Source organism: Grampus griseus, assembly GCF_964374135.1.
Source record: "Grampus griseus genome assembly, chromosome: 13".
In the NCBI taxonomy this organism is placed as follows: Eukaryota; Metazoa; Chordata; class Mammalia; order Artiodactyla; family Delphinidae; genus Grampus; species Grampus griseus.
Window position 1 is genome coordinate 7259599 of NC_139007.1, and position 21305 is coordinate 7280903.

Sequence of the window (21305 nt, forward strand, 5' to 3'; positions counted from 1 at the left end):
GGTGCTCTCAAAGAGGTAACCAGTAAATTTGGCTAGATAATAAACAATAAGAATAGATCTTTCCTGATCTTAATAAAGACTTTTTGAGACAGCAAGTGAGCTCATTGTTTTCTTGACAAAATTAAAGAATGGATTTTAAAAGTTAACATATTGGGGTAAAAAGTTTATATTTCAAAAGTTAAAGAGTTCTGTTAAGTATCCAGTTTCAAAAGATTTTACCAAAAATGAAATAAGAATCTGCTCTGAAGCTTTTTTCCTAAAATTACTCATGATCCTACAATAACTCCACAGCCTCTTCGGAGCTTTGCAGGGAAGATGTAGTGACCCAAGTAGTCTGTCTTTTGTAACAGTAGGAAGATATTCTAAGAAAATACAGAGTCTTAGAAAGTATACTCTTTACTTACTCTTTTTGAATAAATTATTTGTGGTATGTTCTTGAACAACAGGAAAGGGAGTAAAAATTTAGAACTCTAAATTAAGGAAGTTGTAATAGGAGATTAGCTTTGAAACTTATTGAAATGATAGAAATAAGTCAAAATAATAAATATATTTACAAAATTAAATCTTAGAGTTTTTAAAAACTATGTCCATTTCAAATAGATGAGTTGGTTCTCCAGATTTATTAATAAAATATGGAAAAGGAGAATGACGGTGGGGGAAGTAATTGTTAAATTCTGCATCTTACATAAATGAAAAGCAAAATTTTAAAAAATGTCTTTATGTAAAAACCTATACCTATATACTAATGTTTTTGAAAAACTTATTTGCTTTCTAATGGAATTAGAGATTATATGTGGTTATTACCAAAAAAAAGCAAGTTAACCAGAGTCGACATAGCAAATGAAGGAATGGAAAAAGTAAGCAACATCAAAAACAAAAAATATAGAATAAGATGACAAGTACAAACATTTAAAATTATTGTGACCATAAAGCTCAAATAGTTTTAAGTTTTCCGGTTTAAAGGCAGACTTTTGGATTTTAAATCCAATAATTTTCTGTTTATAACAGACATACCCCATGTTTTGAGAACAGATGCCTGCAAATTAAAAATGCTGATTTGGTGAATTGAAGCTTTTATCATTATGAAAAGACTTCTGTATCCTAATAATGCTGTTTGCTTTTAACTCTGTTTTGTCTAATATTAATATTGTGACATCAGCTTTCTTCTGGTTAAAATTTTCAAAGTGTACCTTTTACTATTCTTTTATTTGCAGACTTTCTCTATCCTTGTATTTTCAATTTTTTTGTTGTAAACAACATACAGTGGGATTTATCTTTTTCATTCTCTAGGGCACTCTGTTTTAACTGGAGCATTTGGTCCATTTATATTTAATGTAATTGCTGATATATTTGTGTTTATATCCATTATCTTATATTTTGTGCTTTCTATGTAGCGTCTTCTTTTTTTCTCCCTGTGCATCTCTTTTTTTTTTGTTCTGATTTCTGCCAAGATCTTCAGGTTTATTCTTTGAGAGAGATTTTCCTTGTGTCTGGCCTTTTGGGAAATACCAATCTAGGACTCACTTTTTGTTTCTTTAGGGAAAAGTTTAAAACATATGAAAGTATAGTAAACACATATATACCTATGATCTAGCCAACAATTATCGAAGTTTTTTCTCCTTATTTCACCTATTACCCTCCTCCCCAATCTTTTTTTAGTATCTCTAATACAGGAAGACTTTTGTTTTTAAAAATCTGCAAAAACCATTATTGCACTTAAAGAAATGTTTAAAATAATTTCTTGGCATCAAATAAAACAGTGTTCTCATTTCTTCAGTCATCTTATAAATGTGTTTTTATAGTTTGTTTGTTTGAATCAGTATCCTTCCAGAATTTACAGGTTGTATTTGGGTGTTATATCTCTTAGATTTTTTAAAAAATTTGTAATTGCTAGTTTGATCCAAAAGCTTGATTAAATTCTGATAGTTTTTGAGAAGAGTCCTTCATAGCTGATGCTGTGTCCTTCCTGTTACATTATATTTGGTGACATAAAATGTCTGCCTCTTTTCATGAGATTGACTCAGGTATTGTCAATCTGATGCATCCATTATAAAGTTCTCCATCACTTAATTGATGGTACCTATTCATAACTTTTCCAGAGTCATTATTTTATTTTACTAGGGCTTACAAAATGGTGATATTCAATTATTCCTTCTGCATTTATTAGCTATAATTCTGTGAAGAAGAATTTTGCCTCATTAACTGTTTGGTTACTCTGAAATACAGTTTATACAGGAAAGACATGGCAAGTGTTTTATTTTTTTCCTTATTTACTAGTTTTCAGAATATTGTGTTGTTGCTCTAGCATCTTTCAAATATCATCAGTTTTTATTTAGTACAGATATATCTCGGATATATTATGAGTTCAGTTCCAGACCATCGTGATAAAGTGAATATCACAATAAATAAGTTCACAGGAATTTTTTGGTTTCCCAGAGCATGTAAAAGTTATGTTTACACTTAAAAAAGTAAATGTGCGATAGGGTTTTGTCTAAAAAAATGCACGTACCTTAATTTAAAAATACTTTATCACTAAAAAATGCTAACCATCATGTGAGCCTTCAGTGAGTTGTAATCTTTTGGCTGGTGGAGGGTCTTGCTTCAGTGTTGATGGCTGCTGAGTGATCAGGATGGTGATTGCTGAAGGTAGGGGTGGTAATGTGACAAAATAAGACAATGAAGTTTGCTACATTGATTGGCTCTTCCTTTCACAAGCCATTTCTCTGTAGCATGCAGCACTGTTTGGTATCATTTTATCCACAGTAGAACTTCTTTCAAAATTGTAGTTAACCCTTTCAAACCCTGTCCCTGCTTGATCAACTAAGTTTAATATTCTAAATCCTTTGCTGTCATTTCAACAGTCTTCACAGCATCTTCCCCAACAGTAGATTCCATCTCAAGAAACCACTTTCTCTGCTCGTGCATAAGAAGCAACTCCTCATCCATTCAAGTTTTGTCATGAGATTGCAGCAGTCCAGTCACATCTCAGGCTCCACTTCTAGTTGTAGTTCTCCTGCTGTTTCCACCACATCTGCAGTGACTTCCTCCACTGACGAGTGAGTCCCTCCAAGTCATCCAGGAGGGTTGGAATCAACTTCTTCTGAACCCCTTTTAATGTTGATATGTGGACCTCTTCCTGTGAATCATGAATATTCTTAATGGCATCTAGAATGATGAATTCTTTCTGGAAGGTTTTCAATTGACTTTGCCCAGATCGACAGAGGAGTCACTGTCTCTGGAAGCTATAGCCTTATGAAATGTATTTCTTAAATCGTAAGACTTGGAAGTGGAAATGACTCCTTGATCCGTGGGCGGCAGAATAGATGTTGTGTTACCAGGTGTGAAAACAACATGAATCCCACACTCCATCTCAATCAGAGCTCTTGGGTGACCAGGTGCATTGTCAACAAGCAGTCACATTTTGAAAGGAATTTTTTTTTCTTAGCAGTAGGTCTCAACAGTGGGCTTAAAATATTCAGTAAGCCATGTTGTAAACAGACGTACTGTCATCCAGGCTTTGTTGTTCCATTTAGAGAGCACCGGCAGAGGAGATTTAGCCCTAGGATTTTCAGAATGGTGAATGAGCATTGGCTTCAAGTTAAGTCACCAGCTGCATCAGCCCTAACAAGAGAGTCAGCCTGTCCTTTGAAGCTTTGAAGCCCGGCATTGACTTCTCTCTAGCTATGAAAGTCCTAGACGGCATCTTCTAATAGAACACTATTTTGCCTATATTGAAAATCTGTTGTTCAGTGTAGCCACCTTCACGAATTATCTCAGACGGATCTTCTGGATAACTTGCTGCAGCTTCTGCATCAGCACGTGCTGCTTCCCCTTGCACTTTGTTCTTATGGAGACGGCTCCTTTCCTTCAGCCTCATGGACCAGCCTCTGCTGGCTTCAGACTTTGCTTCTGCAGCTTCCTCATCTCTCTCAGCCTTCAGGGAGTTAAAGAGCCTTGCTCTGGATTAGGCTTTGGCTTAAGGGAATGTTGTGGCTGGTTTGATCTTCTCTCCAGGCAACTAAAACTTTCTTCATATCAGCAATAAGGTCGTTTTGCTTTCTTATCATTCGTGCGTTCACTGGAGCAGCACTTTGAATTTCCTTCAAGGCTTTCCCTTTACATCCACAGTGTGGCTTCCTGTTTGGCACAAGGGCCTAGTTTTCTGCCTCAGCTTTGAACATGCCTTCCTTACTAAGCTTAATCGTTTCTAGCTTTTGATTTAAAATGAGAAACAACCAACTCTTCCTTAAACTTGAACACTTAGAGGCCATTGTAGGTTTATTAATTGGCCTAATTTCAATATCGTGTGTCTCAGAGAATGGGGAGGCCCGCGGAGAGAGAGAGATGGGGGAATGGCTGGTCGGTAGAGCGGTCAGAACACACACAACATTTATTAAGTTCACTGTCTTATATGAGTGGTTTGTGGGGCCCCAAAACAATTACAAGAGTAGCATCAAAAATCACTGATTTAATATGTAATAATTAAACACATGTAATAATAATGTGTAACACATGTAATAATAATGAAAAAGTTTGAAATACTGTGAGAATTACCAAAATGTGACACTGAGACACGAAGTGAGCGAATGCTATTGAGAAAATCATGCCAATAGACTTGCTTGACACAGGGTTGCTAGAAACCTTCAACTTGTAAAAAACAAAATATTGGGTTAGCCAAAAAGTGCCTTCGGTTTTTAAGTAAAAATAAAAGACATATTTTTCATTTTCACCAAGAACTTTATTGAGCAACACATTCACCGTTTTGTTTCACCATCTTCTGCCATTTATCAGGCAACTTCATAATTCCATCTTCCCAAAACTTTTTATCTTTTTGAGAAAAGAACTGTTCTAGATGCCTTTCACAGTCTTCCAGGGAATTGAAATTTTTTGCATTAAGAGAATTCTGTAAAGACCGAAATAAATGGAAATACAAAGGTGCAATGTCTGGTGAATACAGTGGATGAATCAGAACTTCCCAGCCAGGCTATAACAGTTTTTGCCTGGTCATCAAAGAAACATGCGGTCTTGTATTATCATGATGGAAGATTATGCGTTTTCTGTTGACTAATTCTGGACGCTTTTCGTCAAGTGCTGCTTTCACTTGGTCTAATTGGGAGCAGTACTTGTTGGAATTAATTGTTTGGTTTTCCGGAAGGAGCCCCTTCCAATCCCACCATATATACACCATCACCTTCTTTGGATGAAGACCGGCCGTTGATGTGGTTGGTGGTGGTTCATTTTGCTTGCCCTCTGCTTATTCCATTCCACATTATAGTACAGTATCCACTTTTCATCGCCCATCACAATATGTTTTAAAAATGGAACATTTTCATTATATTTAAGTAGAGAATAGCATGCAGAAATATGGTCAAGGAGGTTGTTTCGCTTAACTCATGTGGAACCCAAAGATCAAAGCCATTAACATAACCAAGCTGGTGCACATGATTTTCAGCACCTGATTTGGATATTTTGAGTATGTCGGCTGTCTCCCGAGTGGTATAACGTTGGTTGTTCTCAATTAACGTCTTGATTTGATCACTATCAACTTCAGCTGGTCTACCCAACCGTGGAGCATCATCCAGTGAGAAATCTCCAGCACAAAAGTTTGCAAACCACTTTTGACACATTCTGTCAGTCACAGCACCTTCTCCATACACTGCACAAATCTTTTTGTGCGTTTCAGTTGCGTTTTTACCTTTCTTGAAATAATAAAGCACAATATGCTGAAAATGTTGCTTTTTTTCTTCCATCTTCAATATTAAAAAGGCTGCACAAAAATTCACCAATTTTGATAAGTCTTTTTTTAAATGCATGCTGATATGACAGCTGTCACATACAATCTAATAAAATTGTTTTGAATGAAGTTAAAGACAACCAAGGGCTACTAGAGCCATCTTATGGGAAAAAACCGAGCGAACCTTTTGGCCACCCCAATACCTTCGAATAAAGTGTGATAAAAACAAGTTATGCCTATACCAATATGAACTCATGGATTTTTAATGTATCTGATGGTAATTCTGCATCATTAGTCTTCTTGATGTTCAGAGAGAGCCTTGTAGGTTGATTTCTGTGAACTTCTCATAGAGTGATCCAGGCAGTATTTGAGAGCTTCCGTGTTTCCTACTGTGACTAGCTTTTCCAGATTCTAGTATATTCCCTGCTCTAGATTTGGAATCAGCCAACGGGCTCTAGTTCCTTTTAGTAGGAAATAGTGTTTAGAAATCGTAATATATGTGTTAAAGATACACATTTTTATTGAGTCATTGCTTCTAGGCCTTCTCAGTTGACAGAGATAGAAAATACATTTTTTAAGAAAAATATAAATTTTTACTATTTTCCTATTCTAATTTTAGATTACAAGGATTTTACTTTTTTAATTTTATATTTATCTCTTTTCATTTACACTGAAAATCTTGGTTCCTAATAACATGATTACTTAACTTGCTTTATTCATGTGTGTGCAAATATGTCTAAGATAATTTCAAAATAATAGCACCACCAACAAGACTATAAATGTTGTTTAAAGCTTCTTTGGGCTTCTCTTTTATTGTAGAATATATCCCATGAGGAATAGGCACTTAAAGTACTATGTTTTAAAAATCACTTGAAAGAACTTTGTGAAATTGCAGTTAAGAAGGTACACATTAAGTTCAGTTGTTTTAGGGTGGTTTAGGGGATTGCCTTTTTTAAATTTAATTTATTTTGTTATATAAAAATATTTTGTGGTTCCAAAATCAAAACTCTGAAGTACATACATTGAGAGAGGCCTTGTTTTCATCCTGGTCCCTTCTCCTGACCCCCATTCCCCCACCTATAGGTAACCATTTTATTTTTTTATTAGTTTTGTGTATATGCTTCCCTTTTATTACTTTTTTTAAAAGGCAAAAAATATATATAATCATATCCTTTCTTCTTACACAAAGTTAGCATAGTACACATGTTCCATGCTTGCTTTTGTTGGTAAAAAATGTATCTTAGAGATCACTCCTTTGCAGTATGTATAGATATACTAAATATAGATATGTAAATATAGGTATACTAAAATATATATATAAAAGATTACTTTTTATAACCATGTGGTACTGCATTGTATAGTTGCACCATAGTTTATTCAGCCAGTCCCTTAATAATGGACATTTTGCTTTTTTCTTGAGTTTTCCTGTTGCAGTTAAGGCTGCAGTGAATAGCCTTGTGCTACCTCATTGAATATTTTTGCTAAAGTATCTTTGGGAAATAGTCTTAAAAGTGGGATGCTAGGTCAAAGAGTAAATGTCTATGTGTTTTTGCTCCTTATTGCTAAATTCCCCTCCATATGGCGTTGCACAATTTTACCTCACCAGCAGTACAGAAGAATTTCTTTTTGCCCAGAGCCTCACCAGCAGAGTATTTTGTCAAACTGCTGGTTTTCTTTCGATGTGACAGATGAGGAAGGATAGCCCATTATAGTTTTAATTTGTAGTTTTTAAAATTATAAGTAAGATTGAAAATTTTTTCATGTATTTAAGAGACATTTGCAGTTCTTTTTTGGTGAACTGTTTATTAATTTTCTTTTTCATTTTTTTAGGTTAATTGGCCTTTTTCTTCTCAATTTTTAGATGCTCTTTATATATTAGGAATATAACCCAGGCTTTTAAAGCCGAAAGTAAGGTTTGTCAGAATGGATCAGCAGATGCCTGCAGGACAAAAGCAGCTTCATTGCGTTGTCTACCTGACTGATTTTGTTTGATAATTCCATACTATTTTGTTACTTCAATAATTTTATAAAGATATATTTTTATACTTTATTTGGCTGTTTTAGTTGTTTTTTTAGCAAGAAGTTGTTCTGAATAACCTAGCTCACCACAGCCCTTAGAAAAGGAAATATTTTATCCTTTGCTTTTAAAATTTTATCTCTTATTTGATATTTTACGTAAAAAAAGTTAACATATGCACATTTGAAAGTTTTGTTCATTTTTGAAGATTTATACCTTTAAAGTATCATTAATTTTAATTAAAAAATATATTTACAGTCATAATAGACTGCTTTTATAAATGCAAAGTGAACATCGCTTAAAATAATGTAGGTAATTACTTCCAGTGGTTTGTTTCTCCTGTATCTCTAGAACTTAGCCCAGTGGCTAAACATAGGTGGGTCCTCAATAAGTCATGAATTAATGGTACGTGTATGTATATGTATACACACGCACATTTATTTATTTTTTAATATGTTGAACTGTATGTTTTAGGCACTTTTTTTTTTCATTTATTTATTTTTGGCTTCATTGGGTCTTTGTTGCTGTACGCGGGCTTTCTCTAGTTGCAGCAAGCAGGGGCTACTCTTTGTTGCAGTGCGTGGGCTTCTAATTCCGGTGGCTTCTCTTGTTGCGGAGCACAGGCTCTAGGCACGTGGGCTGCAGTAGTTGTGGCACACGGGCTCAGTAGCTGTGGCTCGTGGGCTCTAGAGCGCAGCCTCAGTAGTTGTGGCACACGGGCTTAGGTGTTCTGCGGCATGTGGAATCTTCCCAGACCAGGGATTGAACCCGTGTCCCCTGCATTGGCAGGCTGATTCTTAACCACTGCGCCACCAAGGAAGTCCCACATGCACATTTAAATTCAGGGAGTTTTAAATTAGGATACTCTAACAGTATACAGTAAATGCAGAGTGTTGTTTAAATGTCTCTGAATTTATGTGTGCAAATCATTATATTAGGATTGAGGGTGTACACTTACAAATAGGACATAGTTCTTGTGCTTAAGAAGTTTAAAATGACATGTCTATCAGTTGCTTATTCTTAAGCTCTTATACCACATACCTGAATATTTTAAAATAGCAATATTTCACTTAATCTTTAATTAAAATTAAAACTTTGCTCTCCTTTGGTCCCAAGGCTCCTGCTCTTTCCACTTTGATTTTTCTTCTCAGTCATCTCACGGCTTCAAGGTGACCTCATCTTAATCTCAACTAAGCATCTATCTCTGTGGAGTTTTGCCATGTCTCTTTAAGGCCAAATTGTGATTTTAAAGGTTCTAAATTTAATTGGCTACTGTTTCATTCACTCTTTAATTCGGGCTTTGTGTGTGTTCTCTTCAAGGCCACACCTTCCTAGAAATAATAGTAATAAATATATTTATATATTTTAATCTTTGTATTATTTACAAATGTAATATTTAAACTATCATCTAGGAAATTATTAAAGAGAAATAAAGACTAAATATTCAGCTCCCTAGGGTCCATCTAAAGTCATCCCTGATTTATAATCTTCATTTAGCTTTTAGTAACCCTCTGTGTGTGTGTGTGTGTGTGTGTGTGTGTGTGTGTGTGTGTATACAAAGATACATGTATCCTCCATTACATACACAAACTAGTAGTGTAATGATGTTAAAACACAAGCATATTATAATACTTCTATCTCATAATTTTTTCTGTTTAAACTGATATTGTTAATGACTGGTAGATTTTTTTTTAATATATATTTTTTCTTAATTTTGTAGAATAAATAAGCAAGTAAAAGTGCATAAACTAAACAGAATAGTTATGACCTCGAAAAAATACTGAATTCTTTAAACCAAATACATATCTTATAGTATGAAACTAATTTTTTTAAAACTGTCTACTATTAATCCTGTATTTTCTCAAAATTATGCTTAAGAATAATTTATTATCTTTTAAAAGAAAAAAATGAATAAATCAAATAAAGCAGTGAAACTCTTAGAATCGTTAGTAACTCCTATGGTTGCTATGCATTCTCTCATTTAAAGTAAGATTGTTTCTCTTGTCTGTCTTTACACACGCCTGTTTCCCTTTGGGTTTTATGCCATGCTAGTATTTGATCTGTGTGTGGATCTGATACACTGTTTCCCACCAGCAGTAAATACTGTGGGAGACTGATAGAAGCAGACCAACTTTATTTTTTAATACATACAGATATATAGAAATTGCGGCATTGCATATTTTTAAATGTTTTGAAGTGACTTCTTTGTCTCTTTTGCTTTAGTTTTTACCAGATTCGTGCATCTATGAAAATTCCACCAAGAGTTCCCCACAGAGTAGAAGCTAGTTTGTTACATGCAGCAGGTAAGCCAAGGAATATTTTCAACTGTTTTTAAAAAATGTGAAGCAACATTATAATGACCAATAATAAACTTCATAATTATCTTTATCTTTTAATTACAAATATAAGATGCCAAAGAGCATCATTCTCATACCTCTTATAAAAAATATATTTGAGGCCTCAGTAAAACAGACTTGGTTATAGGTTCCTTGTCTCCCTCTTAGGTTTCTTATGACGAGTGAATAAAAGAAAGTATGTGAAATTTCCATGAAACCAAACATAAGTGGGGGTAGTATCATTTATATCATGTAATCTATAAATTTAACAAATACACAGTGAATGTGGACACATAATTTGACATATGATCACAAAGGTGTTTTATGATAAAGTTTTATAGTATGCGTTTTGAGAATATTTTTCAACCACTTTTTTTTTCTGGTTGATTAATTAGAAAACAAAGGGCCAGAAAGCATAAAATAGACATGTTATAGCCGCTCTTTTATTACTCATATTCTGAGGAGACACACCAGCATTAAAGGATTGGTGGCCCTGACATAATCATTGGGCATTTTTTCAGCTTTCCTGATACAGTATACTCTGTTTCAGTCTAAGCAGTTAGAAAACGAAATGGTTAATGAAACGTACTAGAGAGTTATATATTTCTAATATGAATTATTAGTTTTCAAAGCATCACAAAATAATAAGTATACCTAACATTAAAGCTATGTTGAGCACAGTTCAGTTCATTTTTGAAATTTAAAAATATATTCTGGGAATTTGAAGTGTTGAGGATTATCTTTCTTAGCGTACTATGGATACCAAAATGCTGGTTAATGTTAAAGTTTAATGAATTGTACGTAATGGAGAGTTTACTCTTTCTGAAGACTGTCAGAATGCTCAGGGAGGCCTATTGCTTATGACCAAAAATATGTACCTTTTTTCTTTTCAAAATTAATTTTCTTCTTGGGCTGGTGTACATGTTGGAGTATACATTTATTGTCAATAGGTCTTTTGTAAGTCTACTTTCTAGGAAACAGGTTAAAACAACTAATGTTACAGGACAGATTGGTACTGCCTTTTTGACCTTAATCAGCAGACTAAATGTCCTGCTCTGTTGTATCTCCTAAAGTTGCCAGTTGGAAAATACTGTAGAAAAACTTCTTTTTTCTGGACTACCTTTTTATTTATATATATTTTCAGCCTTATAGAGGAATAATTGACAAATATCATTTTATATATTTAAAGTGTACAATGTGATTTGTTATACACATACATTGTACAGTACATATACATATGTGATTTGTTATACAGATACGATGTGAAAAAATTGCCATGGTCAAGATATTTAACACATCTCTCACTTCACATAGTTAGTTGTTTTGTGTGTTTGTGGGGAAGAAGGCCGAAGATTTATTCTTAACAGATTTCAAGTATACAGTACTTTATTACTAACTATAGTCATCATGCTGTGCGTTAGATCTGCAGAACTTATTTTTCTTATAACTAAAAGTTTGTACCCTTTGACCTACATCTCCCCATTTCTCCCACACCCCAGCCCCTGGCAACTACCATTCTACTCTCTGTTTCTATGAAACTGACTTTTTTGTTTTGTTTCCACATGTAAGTGATAACATCCAGTATTTGTCTTTCTGTGTCTGACTTATTTCATGCAGCTTAATGCCCTCCAGGTTCATCCATGTTGCTGCAAATGACAGGATTTCCATCTTTTTTATGGCTGAATAGTATTCCATTGTTTAAAGAAGCACTGCATTTTCTTTATCCATTCATCCACTGACAGACACTTGGGTTATTTCCACGTCTTGGCTATTGTGAATGATGCTGCAATGAAAATGGGAGTGCAGAATTTTCTTTTAGATACTGATTTCATTTCTTTCAAATATATATTCAGGAGTAGGATTGCTGGATCATTTGGAGGTTCTATTTTCAATTTTTTGAGGCTCTTCCATACTGTTTGCCATAGTGACTGCACCAATTTACATTCTCCCCAACAGTGTGCAAGTGTTCCCTTTTCTCCACATCCTGGCCAACATTTGTTATCTCTTGACGTTTTCATAATAGGTATTCTGACATGTTTGTGCTTTTGATTTGCGTTTCCCTGATGATTAGTGATGTTGAGCACCGTTTCATGTACCCGTTGGCCATTTGTATGTCTTCTTTGCCAAAAAATGTCTGTTCGGTTCCTCTGCCTATTCTAAAATCAGATTGTTTTTTTGCTATTGAGTTGTTTGGTTCTTTATATATTTTGGATATTATCCCCTATCAGATATATGATTGGCAAATATTTTCTCCCAATCAGTAGGTTGCTTTTTCTTTTGTTGGTGGTGTCCTCTGCTGTGCAGAAGCCTTGTAGTTTAATGTAGTCCCACCTGTCTATTTTTGCCTTTGCTTTGGTGTCAAATCCAAATAATCGTTGCCAAGACCAATGTCAAGGAGCTTTTCCCCTTTGTTTTCTTCTAGGAGCTTTGTGGTTTCAGGTCTCAAATTTAAGTCTAATCCATTTTGAGTTAATTTTTGTGAGTGATATATAATAGGGGTCCAGTTTGATTCTTTTGAATGTGAATGTCCAGTTTTCCCAGCACCACTTTTCAAAGAGACTTTCTTCTCCTTATTATGTGTTCTTGGTGCCTTGTCAGGTATTAGTTGACCATATGTGGTGGGCTGATTTCTGGGCTTTCTTTTTTGTGCCATTGATCTATGTGCCTGTTTTTATGCCAATACCATACTGTTTTGATTACTATAGCCTTACAATGTAGTTTGAAATCAAGAAGTGTGATGCCTCCAGCTTTGTTCTTTCATTCTCAAGATTGCTCTGGCTATTCAGGAACTTTTGTGGTCTCGTACAAATCTTAGGATAATTTTTTCTGTTTCTGTGAAAAATACCATTGGAATTTTGATAGAGATTATATTGAATTTGTAGATCACTTCAGGTAGTATGGATATTTTAGCAATATTCATTCTTCCAATCCAAGAACACAGGTTATCTTTCCATTTATTTGTGTCTTCTTCAGTTTCTTTCCCCAGTGTCTTATAGTTTTCAGTGTACAGGTCTTTCATCTCCTCTGGTTAAATTTGTTCCTAAGTATTTTATTGCTTTTCATGCTATTGTAAATGGGATTTTCTTCTTGATTTCTCTTTCAAGCAGTCCATTGTTAGTGTATAGAAATGCAACTGATTTTTATATGTTGATTCTGTGTCCTGCAACTTTATTAAATTCATTGATTAATTCTAACAGCTTTTTGGTGGAGACTTTAGGGTTTTTATGTATAAGATCATGTCATCTGCATACAGAGATGATTTTAATTCTTCCTTTAAATTCTTTAATTTAATTAAAGAATTTAATTCTTCCTATTTGGATGCCTTTAATTTCCTTTTTTTGCCAGTTTGTTTTGGCTAGGACTTCTAGTACTGTGTTGAACAGGAGTGGTAAGAGTGGGCATCCTTTTCTTGTTCCTGACTTGAGAGGAACACTTTGAACTTTTTACCACTGAGGATTTGTTAGCTGTGGGCTTGTCATAAACGGCCTTTATTATGTTGAGGTACATTCCTTCTGTACCTAATTTATTGAGAGTTTTTATCATGAAAGTATGTTGAGTTTTGTCAAATTATTTTTCTGCATCTGTTGAGATGATCATATGATTCTTATCCTTCATTTAATCCTTCATTTATCTTCATTTCGTTAATGTGGTATATCACGTTCATTGATTTGCATATGTCAAACCATCCTTGCATGCCAGGGATAAATCCCACTTGATCATAGTGTTTGATCCTTTTAATGTGCTCTTGAATTTGGTTTGCTAGTATTTTGTTGAGGATTTTTGCATCTATGTTCATCAGAGCTATGGTACACAAAGATATCAACACTTTTACAAATGCAGTGGTGCTGAATGAACTGTGAGACGTGCTGCTTTTCCTGCCCAAGACCATCCCCAGCTTGGCTACCTTTTATGTGTGTCATGTTCCACAGCTTCTGAACCATCCTCTGAAACCTCCCTGGGAATGTAAATCTGGCATCCCAATTGTATTTCCTGCCAGTATACCCTAGAGTAGCCTATGGTGTTGAATGTTTAAGTTTGTATGAAAATTATAGAGAATAATGGTTGATGGAATGTCATGACTTATTAGAGGTTCACAGATATAGTAGATCCAAAATAATGTTCAGGTGAGTTTCCTCACCAGCAATCTGAAAAACAAAGAGCAAAGAAAGGCAGCCAGTTTATTCCAATCTAAGAGGTATTGGTTCCTTTCTCTTTTTATGTCTTTCCTCCCCCAAGATTTGTTTCATTTTAAAATGATATTTAAGAGTTCCTGGAGTATGTGTACCTTTTTAGTATTAGTAAATTTGTTAGGAAAAAGTATCCTTCCAAAATTTTTCTGCCTCCAGAAATTACTCCTATGTATTTGGCTGACTTTGTTTTAATAAATATATATCACTGATTTCTAGACTCATCCTTGCTAACAACATAAATATGTTTAAGTCTCTTTTCGCTTCTGTTCCTTAACAGTTCACGTTTCCTTCCAAGGGCTTGAATTTTCTCTGTACTTTTTGTTACATACCCTATTTTTCTTCTAATTTAGTTTTTTTTTTTTTTTTTTTTTTTGCTGTACGCGGGCCTCTCACTGTTGTGGCCTCTCCCGTTGCGGAGCACAGGCTCCGGACGCGCAGGCTCAGAGGCCATGGCTCATGGGCCCAGCTGCTCCGTGGCATGTGGGATCTTCCCAGACCGGGGCACGAACCCACGTCCCCTACATCGGCAGGCGGACTCTCAACCACTGCGCCACCAGGGAAGCCCTCTAATTTAGATTTGTGCTTCCATCTCAAGACCTTTTCTTTCCAGCTCTATATTTTACCATATATCTTACACCAGGTGAATATTTCTGGAAAACTTTTAAGAAGAAGAGAAAAAAATGATGATTTTGTCTGTGAGTTGCAGTAGGCAGGTTAGATGGTTTGGGAATTAGATGGTGTTATACAGCTTATTGCAACATGTTTAAATTATTTCCAGCACAAGATTGTGCTGACAGTGAGAGGCTTGAGTCAGGACATAGCTGTCATCTTATAATAACATCAGTCATGAGAGACAGTGAGTATTTATGGGGCTGTTGAAAACGGAATAACAACAGTGCATTCAGAGATTTCTACAACAGAGAAGTCATTGCCGGTTCTGGGAAGCTGGCTCCAGTTTGAAATGTTAGAAGACTATGTACAATTTTGATAAAAAGTCAAGAACAACTCGCCATTTCTAATAGTGATAGTAGTTTTTAAAAAGAAACGTATACTGTTTTATTTGATTTTTCGTATCTATCCATCCCTTTTCTCTGAAAAAAATATTTTTATGCAAATAATACCAGCAAAGAGTTAAAAGATCCATTAGTTCAGAAAGATTAGTAGTGCAAACCATAGCTCCTTCTCTGGATTCACCCGCTTTTAACTGTTTCTGTAGCCCTGATGGTTCCCCTACATGGACATTCCACGTCCTGTGACAATTTATGTCACACCACTTCCTCCCTCTCTCCCTATTTTTTAAGAGGTACCATTATTCTCACATTTCTCTTTGATCATTACTGGAGCTTCAAATGAAATATTTAAGGTCTGTTTCTTATTTCAGCACATATGACAGACCCCTCATTTTCTAAAGTAAGGATATAAACAATCTTACCTCTTTTTTCAAATTTTCTCTTTCCCTCCACTTCCCAACCTGTTGGACATATCCTTTGTTTTATATCATCAAGATTGCTAACATTCATATTCGGATTTGTAACTGTAGTTAAATCTTGTGTTTTTTGTCTATGGATTTATTCCAAATGTTGAAAACAAGTAAACAGCATTTCCATTTCCATGGTAACACAAGAGGAAAAGGGTTTATAAAATTGAAATGACTATCCAACATAAAGAAGGAGGATCTTAAGTTTCTGGCAAGACAAGGCAAATCTAGTTCTCGTTTTGATATTGATCTGGGTCACCTATGAAATCGAGATAGCTATAGGTATATCTTAGGTATTTTAGTAGTTGTAGAGTCAAAGGTGCAGCTTTGTTGTGGTTAACAAAGTAATTCCTTGGAATCAGGATACCAGCTTCCTTTTATGTTACCTTGGAAAACTCACTTAACCTCTGCGAGCTTCAGTTTCTTATCTGTGAAATGTGTGACCTGCTTTACAATAAGTGAAAGTTCATAGCAAACTGTAAAGGGCCATATACATGTGGGATATTGTTATTGGGCTTCTAGTAATACAAGAAAGAATAAGAAGCAGTCAAGTTTGACTCATTTACTATGCCATTTGTGAACCATTTAATGTTGTAAAGAGCTGAAACTTACATTATTAATTGGATGTTTTCCTATGATTTATGTAATTCTTTTATGCAACATAGTAATTAAGCACATAGGATAATATCTCATGTTAATAAGTAAATCTAAATTTTTTTAAAAACATCAATAAAACCATTTCTTGGACAAGAAGCATGAACCAGGATGACCAAGGGCAAGAGGGGAAAACCGAAGGGAGGAAGAGACCTCAGAAAAGTCCCTGGACTTTATAACTTATTACAGAAATCTGGGTACCTGGGCTTCCATTTCTATTCATATAAAGCTCGTGTAATCTGCACAGAGTATTTGAATTTAGACATAACTAGTTTCAAGTCTTGTTCTGCTGTTTACTAGCTTTATGGTCTTAAACAAATTATTCAGTTTCTCTGAGCCTTTCCTAATCAGTGAAATGGAAATAATCCCTGTTTCACAGTGTGTTTTTTGAAAATTAAGTGAGAAAATTGGGTCAAGAGGCCCAGTGTAGTGCTCAGTAAATAGTGGGTACTTTGTCCTGGCTTCCCATCCTATCTTAACTGCCGTAGATGTTAAAGAGCTGCAATAAGGTGACCTCTAGGATCTCAGCACCCGCTTGATGTAAGGACAGTCTCGGAAGAGGGAGCTACTGGAGCCGTTTGTGTGCCTCTCCCTTCTCCGTGTTTAAGGGTTGGCCTTGCTTGTACACAGGAGAGCTGATTGGTATGGTCTGCCCTCTTCAGCACCTTCTCTGGGTCTTTTCTTCCTCAGTGAGACAGCTCTTCCCCTCCAGTGTGGGGTTCTGTAGTGAGTGTAAGAGTGAACTGCAGGTATGTCTTTGAACTAGTTTATCAGTGTGGCATAGAAGACCAAGCACAGGCTTTGCAGCAAACAGCAGTGGCATTTATTTCCTGGACAACTTAGTTACGTTATCAGAGGCTTGGTATCTATAAAACGGATATGTTAATCCCTGCCCTATAAGATTGCCTAAAGGATTCATAACAATATCCGTAAAGCACAGTGCCTGGCACATAGTTAGTGCTCTATAGATGGTAGCTAGTAGTAGTAGTGAGAAGCAATAAGTAAGTAATAAGTAGTCATTAAAAGTCAGCTATTGTTCCTTTTTTCTTGAATAAATTTGGCATTTTTATTGAATAATGTAACACTGTATAAATTTAACATTGTGTACAATGTATTACTTTGATACATTTGTATATTGTACTTTGATTGCCATTGTAGTGATATTTATCACATTACCTAATTATAGTACAGTATTGTTGTCTTTATTCATTATGCTATGCATTAGATCTCTATGACTTATTTATACTATACTCATTGCAAGCTCATACCCTTAAGCTACATCAGTGTTATCTTCCCACTCCCCCATACAAGGGGATGGCGGGGGTGGGAAGATAAGATTGTTCTTATTTTACTCTCTGTTCGTTATGAGTTTGGCTTTTTTTTAGGATTCCACATGTAAATGATACCATACGTACTGTCTTTCTCTAACTTACTTCATTTAGCATAATGTGCTCAAGATCCATCCATATTTTCGCAAATGGCAGGATGTCCTCCTTTCTTGTGGCTGAATAATATTCCATTGTGTATATATACACCACACCTTTTTTATCCTTTCATCTGTTGATGGGCATTGAGATTGTTTCCACATCTTGGGTATTGTGAATGATGCTGCAGTAAACACAGGAGTGCATATATCTCTTCAAAATCCCATTTCCGTTGCCTTTGGGTATACCCAGAAGTGGAATTGCTGGACTGTATGGCAGATCTAGTTTTAGTTTTTTGTTTTCCACAGTGGTCAGACCAACTTACACTCCCACCAACATCGTGTGAGGGTTTCCCTTTTCTCCACACCCTCGCCAGCACTGTTGTCTCTTTTCTTCTTGAGGAGGGTCATTCTGGCAGGTGTGAGGTGATAGGTAATTGTGGGTTTGTTTTGCATTTCCCTGATGATTAGCCTTGCTGAGCATCTTTTTATGTGACTGTTGGCCATTTTAGTGTCCTCTTTGGAAAAAAAAATCTATTTAGTTCTTCTGTAAGACTGCTGTTTATGGGGAGAAAGAAAGAGAAATTGCCCAAAATTCAAGCAATAATATGCAGGGAAAGTCTTATTACTCAAAAAGTATATTCTCCACTTCGATAAAAGCTTCACAACTAGATAAACATTTGGACTAATAAGAAGTCAAACCTGGTTGAACCAAAAAGAAATTTCCAGCTATTTGTGTTTGACCAGGGTTTTTCTAAGGCTGTCTATTCTGGGTAAGATTCCTTGTGCATATTTGTATTGCATTCTTTTTCCTACCTACCACCACCCAGTGCTTTTATACTGGTGGTAGTGGTTAAAAGAAGAAGGGGGCTTCCCTGGTGACACAGTGGTTAAGAATCCACCTGCCAATGCAGGGAACATGGGTTCAAGCCCTGGTCTGGAAAGATCCCACATGAGGTGGAGCAACTAAGCCCATGCACCACAACTACTGAGCCCGCGTGCCTAGAGCCCAGGCTCTGCAACAAGAGAAGCCACCGCAGTGAGAAGCCTGCACACCGCAGTGAAGAGTAGCCCCTGCTCGCCGCAACTAGAGAAAGCCCGTGAGCAGCAACGAAGACCCAACACAGCCAAAAAATAAAATAATAAATAAATACATACATACATAAATTCTAAAAAAAAAAAGAAAAGAAAAGAAAAAGGGGGGGACTTCCCAGGTGGCGCAGTGCTTAAGAATCCGCCTGCCAATGCAGGGGACACGGGTTCAAGCCCTGGTCTGGGAAGATCCCACGTGCCACGGAGCAACTAAGCCCGTGTGCCACAACTACTGAGCCTGCGCTCTAGAGCCCACGAGCCACAACTACTGAGCCCACGAGCCACAACTGCTGAAGCCCACATGCCTAGAGCCCGTGCTCCGCAACAAGAGAAGCCACTGCAATGAGAAGCCCGCGCACACAACGAAGAGTAGCTACCCCTCGCCGCAACTAGAGAAAGCCTGCATGCAGCAACTAAGACCCAATGCAGCCATAAATTAAAATTAATTAATTAATTGATTAAAAAATAAATAAAAGAAAAAGGGAAGTCTGGAAATAGGGGCTAGGTATCAGGAAGAGTTGGCCCAGGTGCTTTGCCTTGGCAGTGGCTAACTGGCCACTTGTAATGAAGCGTCAGTATTTTGCAGTGCTGCTAGAAGAACCATCTCTTTCTCCCCTGTTAGTTGTTTCCTTAAGCTCTGCCCAGGCACCAACCTTTCAGGGCCTTCCTTTGACAGACACTGAAATGTTGTGATAGATTTTTCTGAATTGTGAAGATTTTTCATGACTTGACCCCCATCCTACATGTCTGACTTTATTTCCCACCATTGTCCCTGTGGATTCTCTGGAACAAATTCGCTGGGCTCTAACCTCCCTCCTATTCTGTGCACATTCCTCCCCTCATTGTCTCCTTTGTTAGCCCGTAGATGCCTCCCATAGGCACTGAGGAGTTTCCTCTGCCATGTTGTCATAGCGCTTTCTATAGACTTCTTTCAGCTCTTAGCATCTTAACACATTTTTTCCAATTCAGAAATGGAATTCTAATGCAAACAAACAGCAAGAATCATTAAAGAAAAATGCTTTTAAAAATGAGGCAAGTTTAAAGAAATATATAGCTAGAGACAATTCATATTATGTCACTAATTCATTACTGTTATCAGGAACTGAATAATTTCAACAACTGTGAATGGAAAAATCACCAGAAAGTTAGCTCTTGCAATAAACTCTTGCATAGATTATGAAACTTGAGTCCATTTGGCATCACAAGCCTCCACTTCCTTTCCCTGGATTCAGCGGCTTCCTTCTGTCACTGCCATTTGTGGTCTTTTTACCTGGCTGAAGAGACAGTAATAATTACAGTGCCATTTGCTTTGGCCTCCGGAAATAAGGAATTAGGAGATTATCACATTGTACTGCAATTATTTGCTTGAATGTTTCTATCCAAACTAGACTGGGAACTCTGAAAACAAGGACAGTGTTCTCATTTATGTTCATATCTCTTAGTTCTCGTTATTTTAGCGGCAAATTATGGTTGAATGAATGCTCACTTGTGCACAGAATAAATGAGAGATACCAATGCTAGCTGTTTAACCAAAAGAAATGGAAATGCAGAAAGATGGTGATAGGAATAAAATCTAAATTATCATGATTTAATGGAAGTATTTGTAGGCCTCTACCACAAGTCTCTCAAAGTGTAGGTTTGATGTTTGGGTTAGCAGATGACTGATAGGCAAAGTGAAAATAGAGTCATTTCAACAAGGAAATAGGGCACTAAATTAAGAAGTTAGATGAAAGTTCAGTTCTTCAATAGATACTTGCTGAGTGCCTATTATGTGTAAGACATGGTCCTCACTCGTAAATCAAAGCAATGAAACGTGTTTATGTGGTTCCTAACCTCATGGATGGAGGTTATCATCAAATAAGTGTTAAAAAGCAGGGAGGCTTTCCGACTCAAGACAATAAACTGAGTACACACATATGTCTTGGTCTTCTTGTTTCCAAGACTCCTCAGTAATAGCAATGAAGGAGTGTAAGAAGGAATAACAAAAATATTTCAGTGAATTTTGAAAGACAGAAAACAGAAGTAGGAGCTGAACTACCTTTTCGGGATACTTTCCCTGCAAGCGTGCAGATGGGAATAGCAGATGAAGGAAAGTGAGAGGCGGGCCTGAAAACAGGGATAAATTAAAGGTCTGTAATCAGGACAGCTGGGCACCCCAGGCCCAAGTACAGAATGTCAGGAAATTAATGTTAACCTTAGGACGAAAACCTCAAGGCTTCTCTCTAAATAAATTGCCATGGGTTACTAACACTCCAGAGTAAAGCACTCTTTTTTTTTTTTTTGGTAAAAAACACGTAACATGAAATTTCCTCTCTTAACAAGCTTTTAAGTGTTAAGTGTTGCTAACTGTATGCACATTGTTGTTTGACAAACTCTGTACGT

General features: G+C 36.2%; 1 protein-coding gene across 4 annotated transcripts in view; it reads left to right on the top strand.

Annotated features, from left to right (window-relative positions):
* The window catches only part of FAM135A (family with sequence similarity 135 member A), a 123332-nt gene that overhangs the window by 23127 nt on the left and 78900 nt on the right, over nt 1–21305 (top strand). For all 4 annotated transcript variants that reach the window (XM_082668865.1, XM_082668862.1, XM_082668863.1 and 1 more), the window contains exon 4: nt 9975–10054. In XM_082668865.1, the coding sequence (XP_082524991.1) occupies nt 9975–10054 (80 nt within the window). The remainder of the gene's footprint in view (nt 1–9974; nt 10055–21305) is intronic.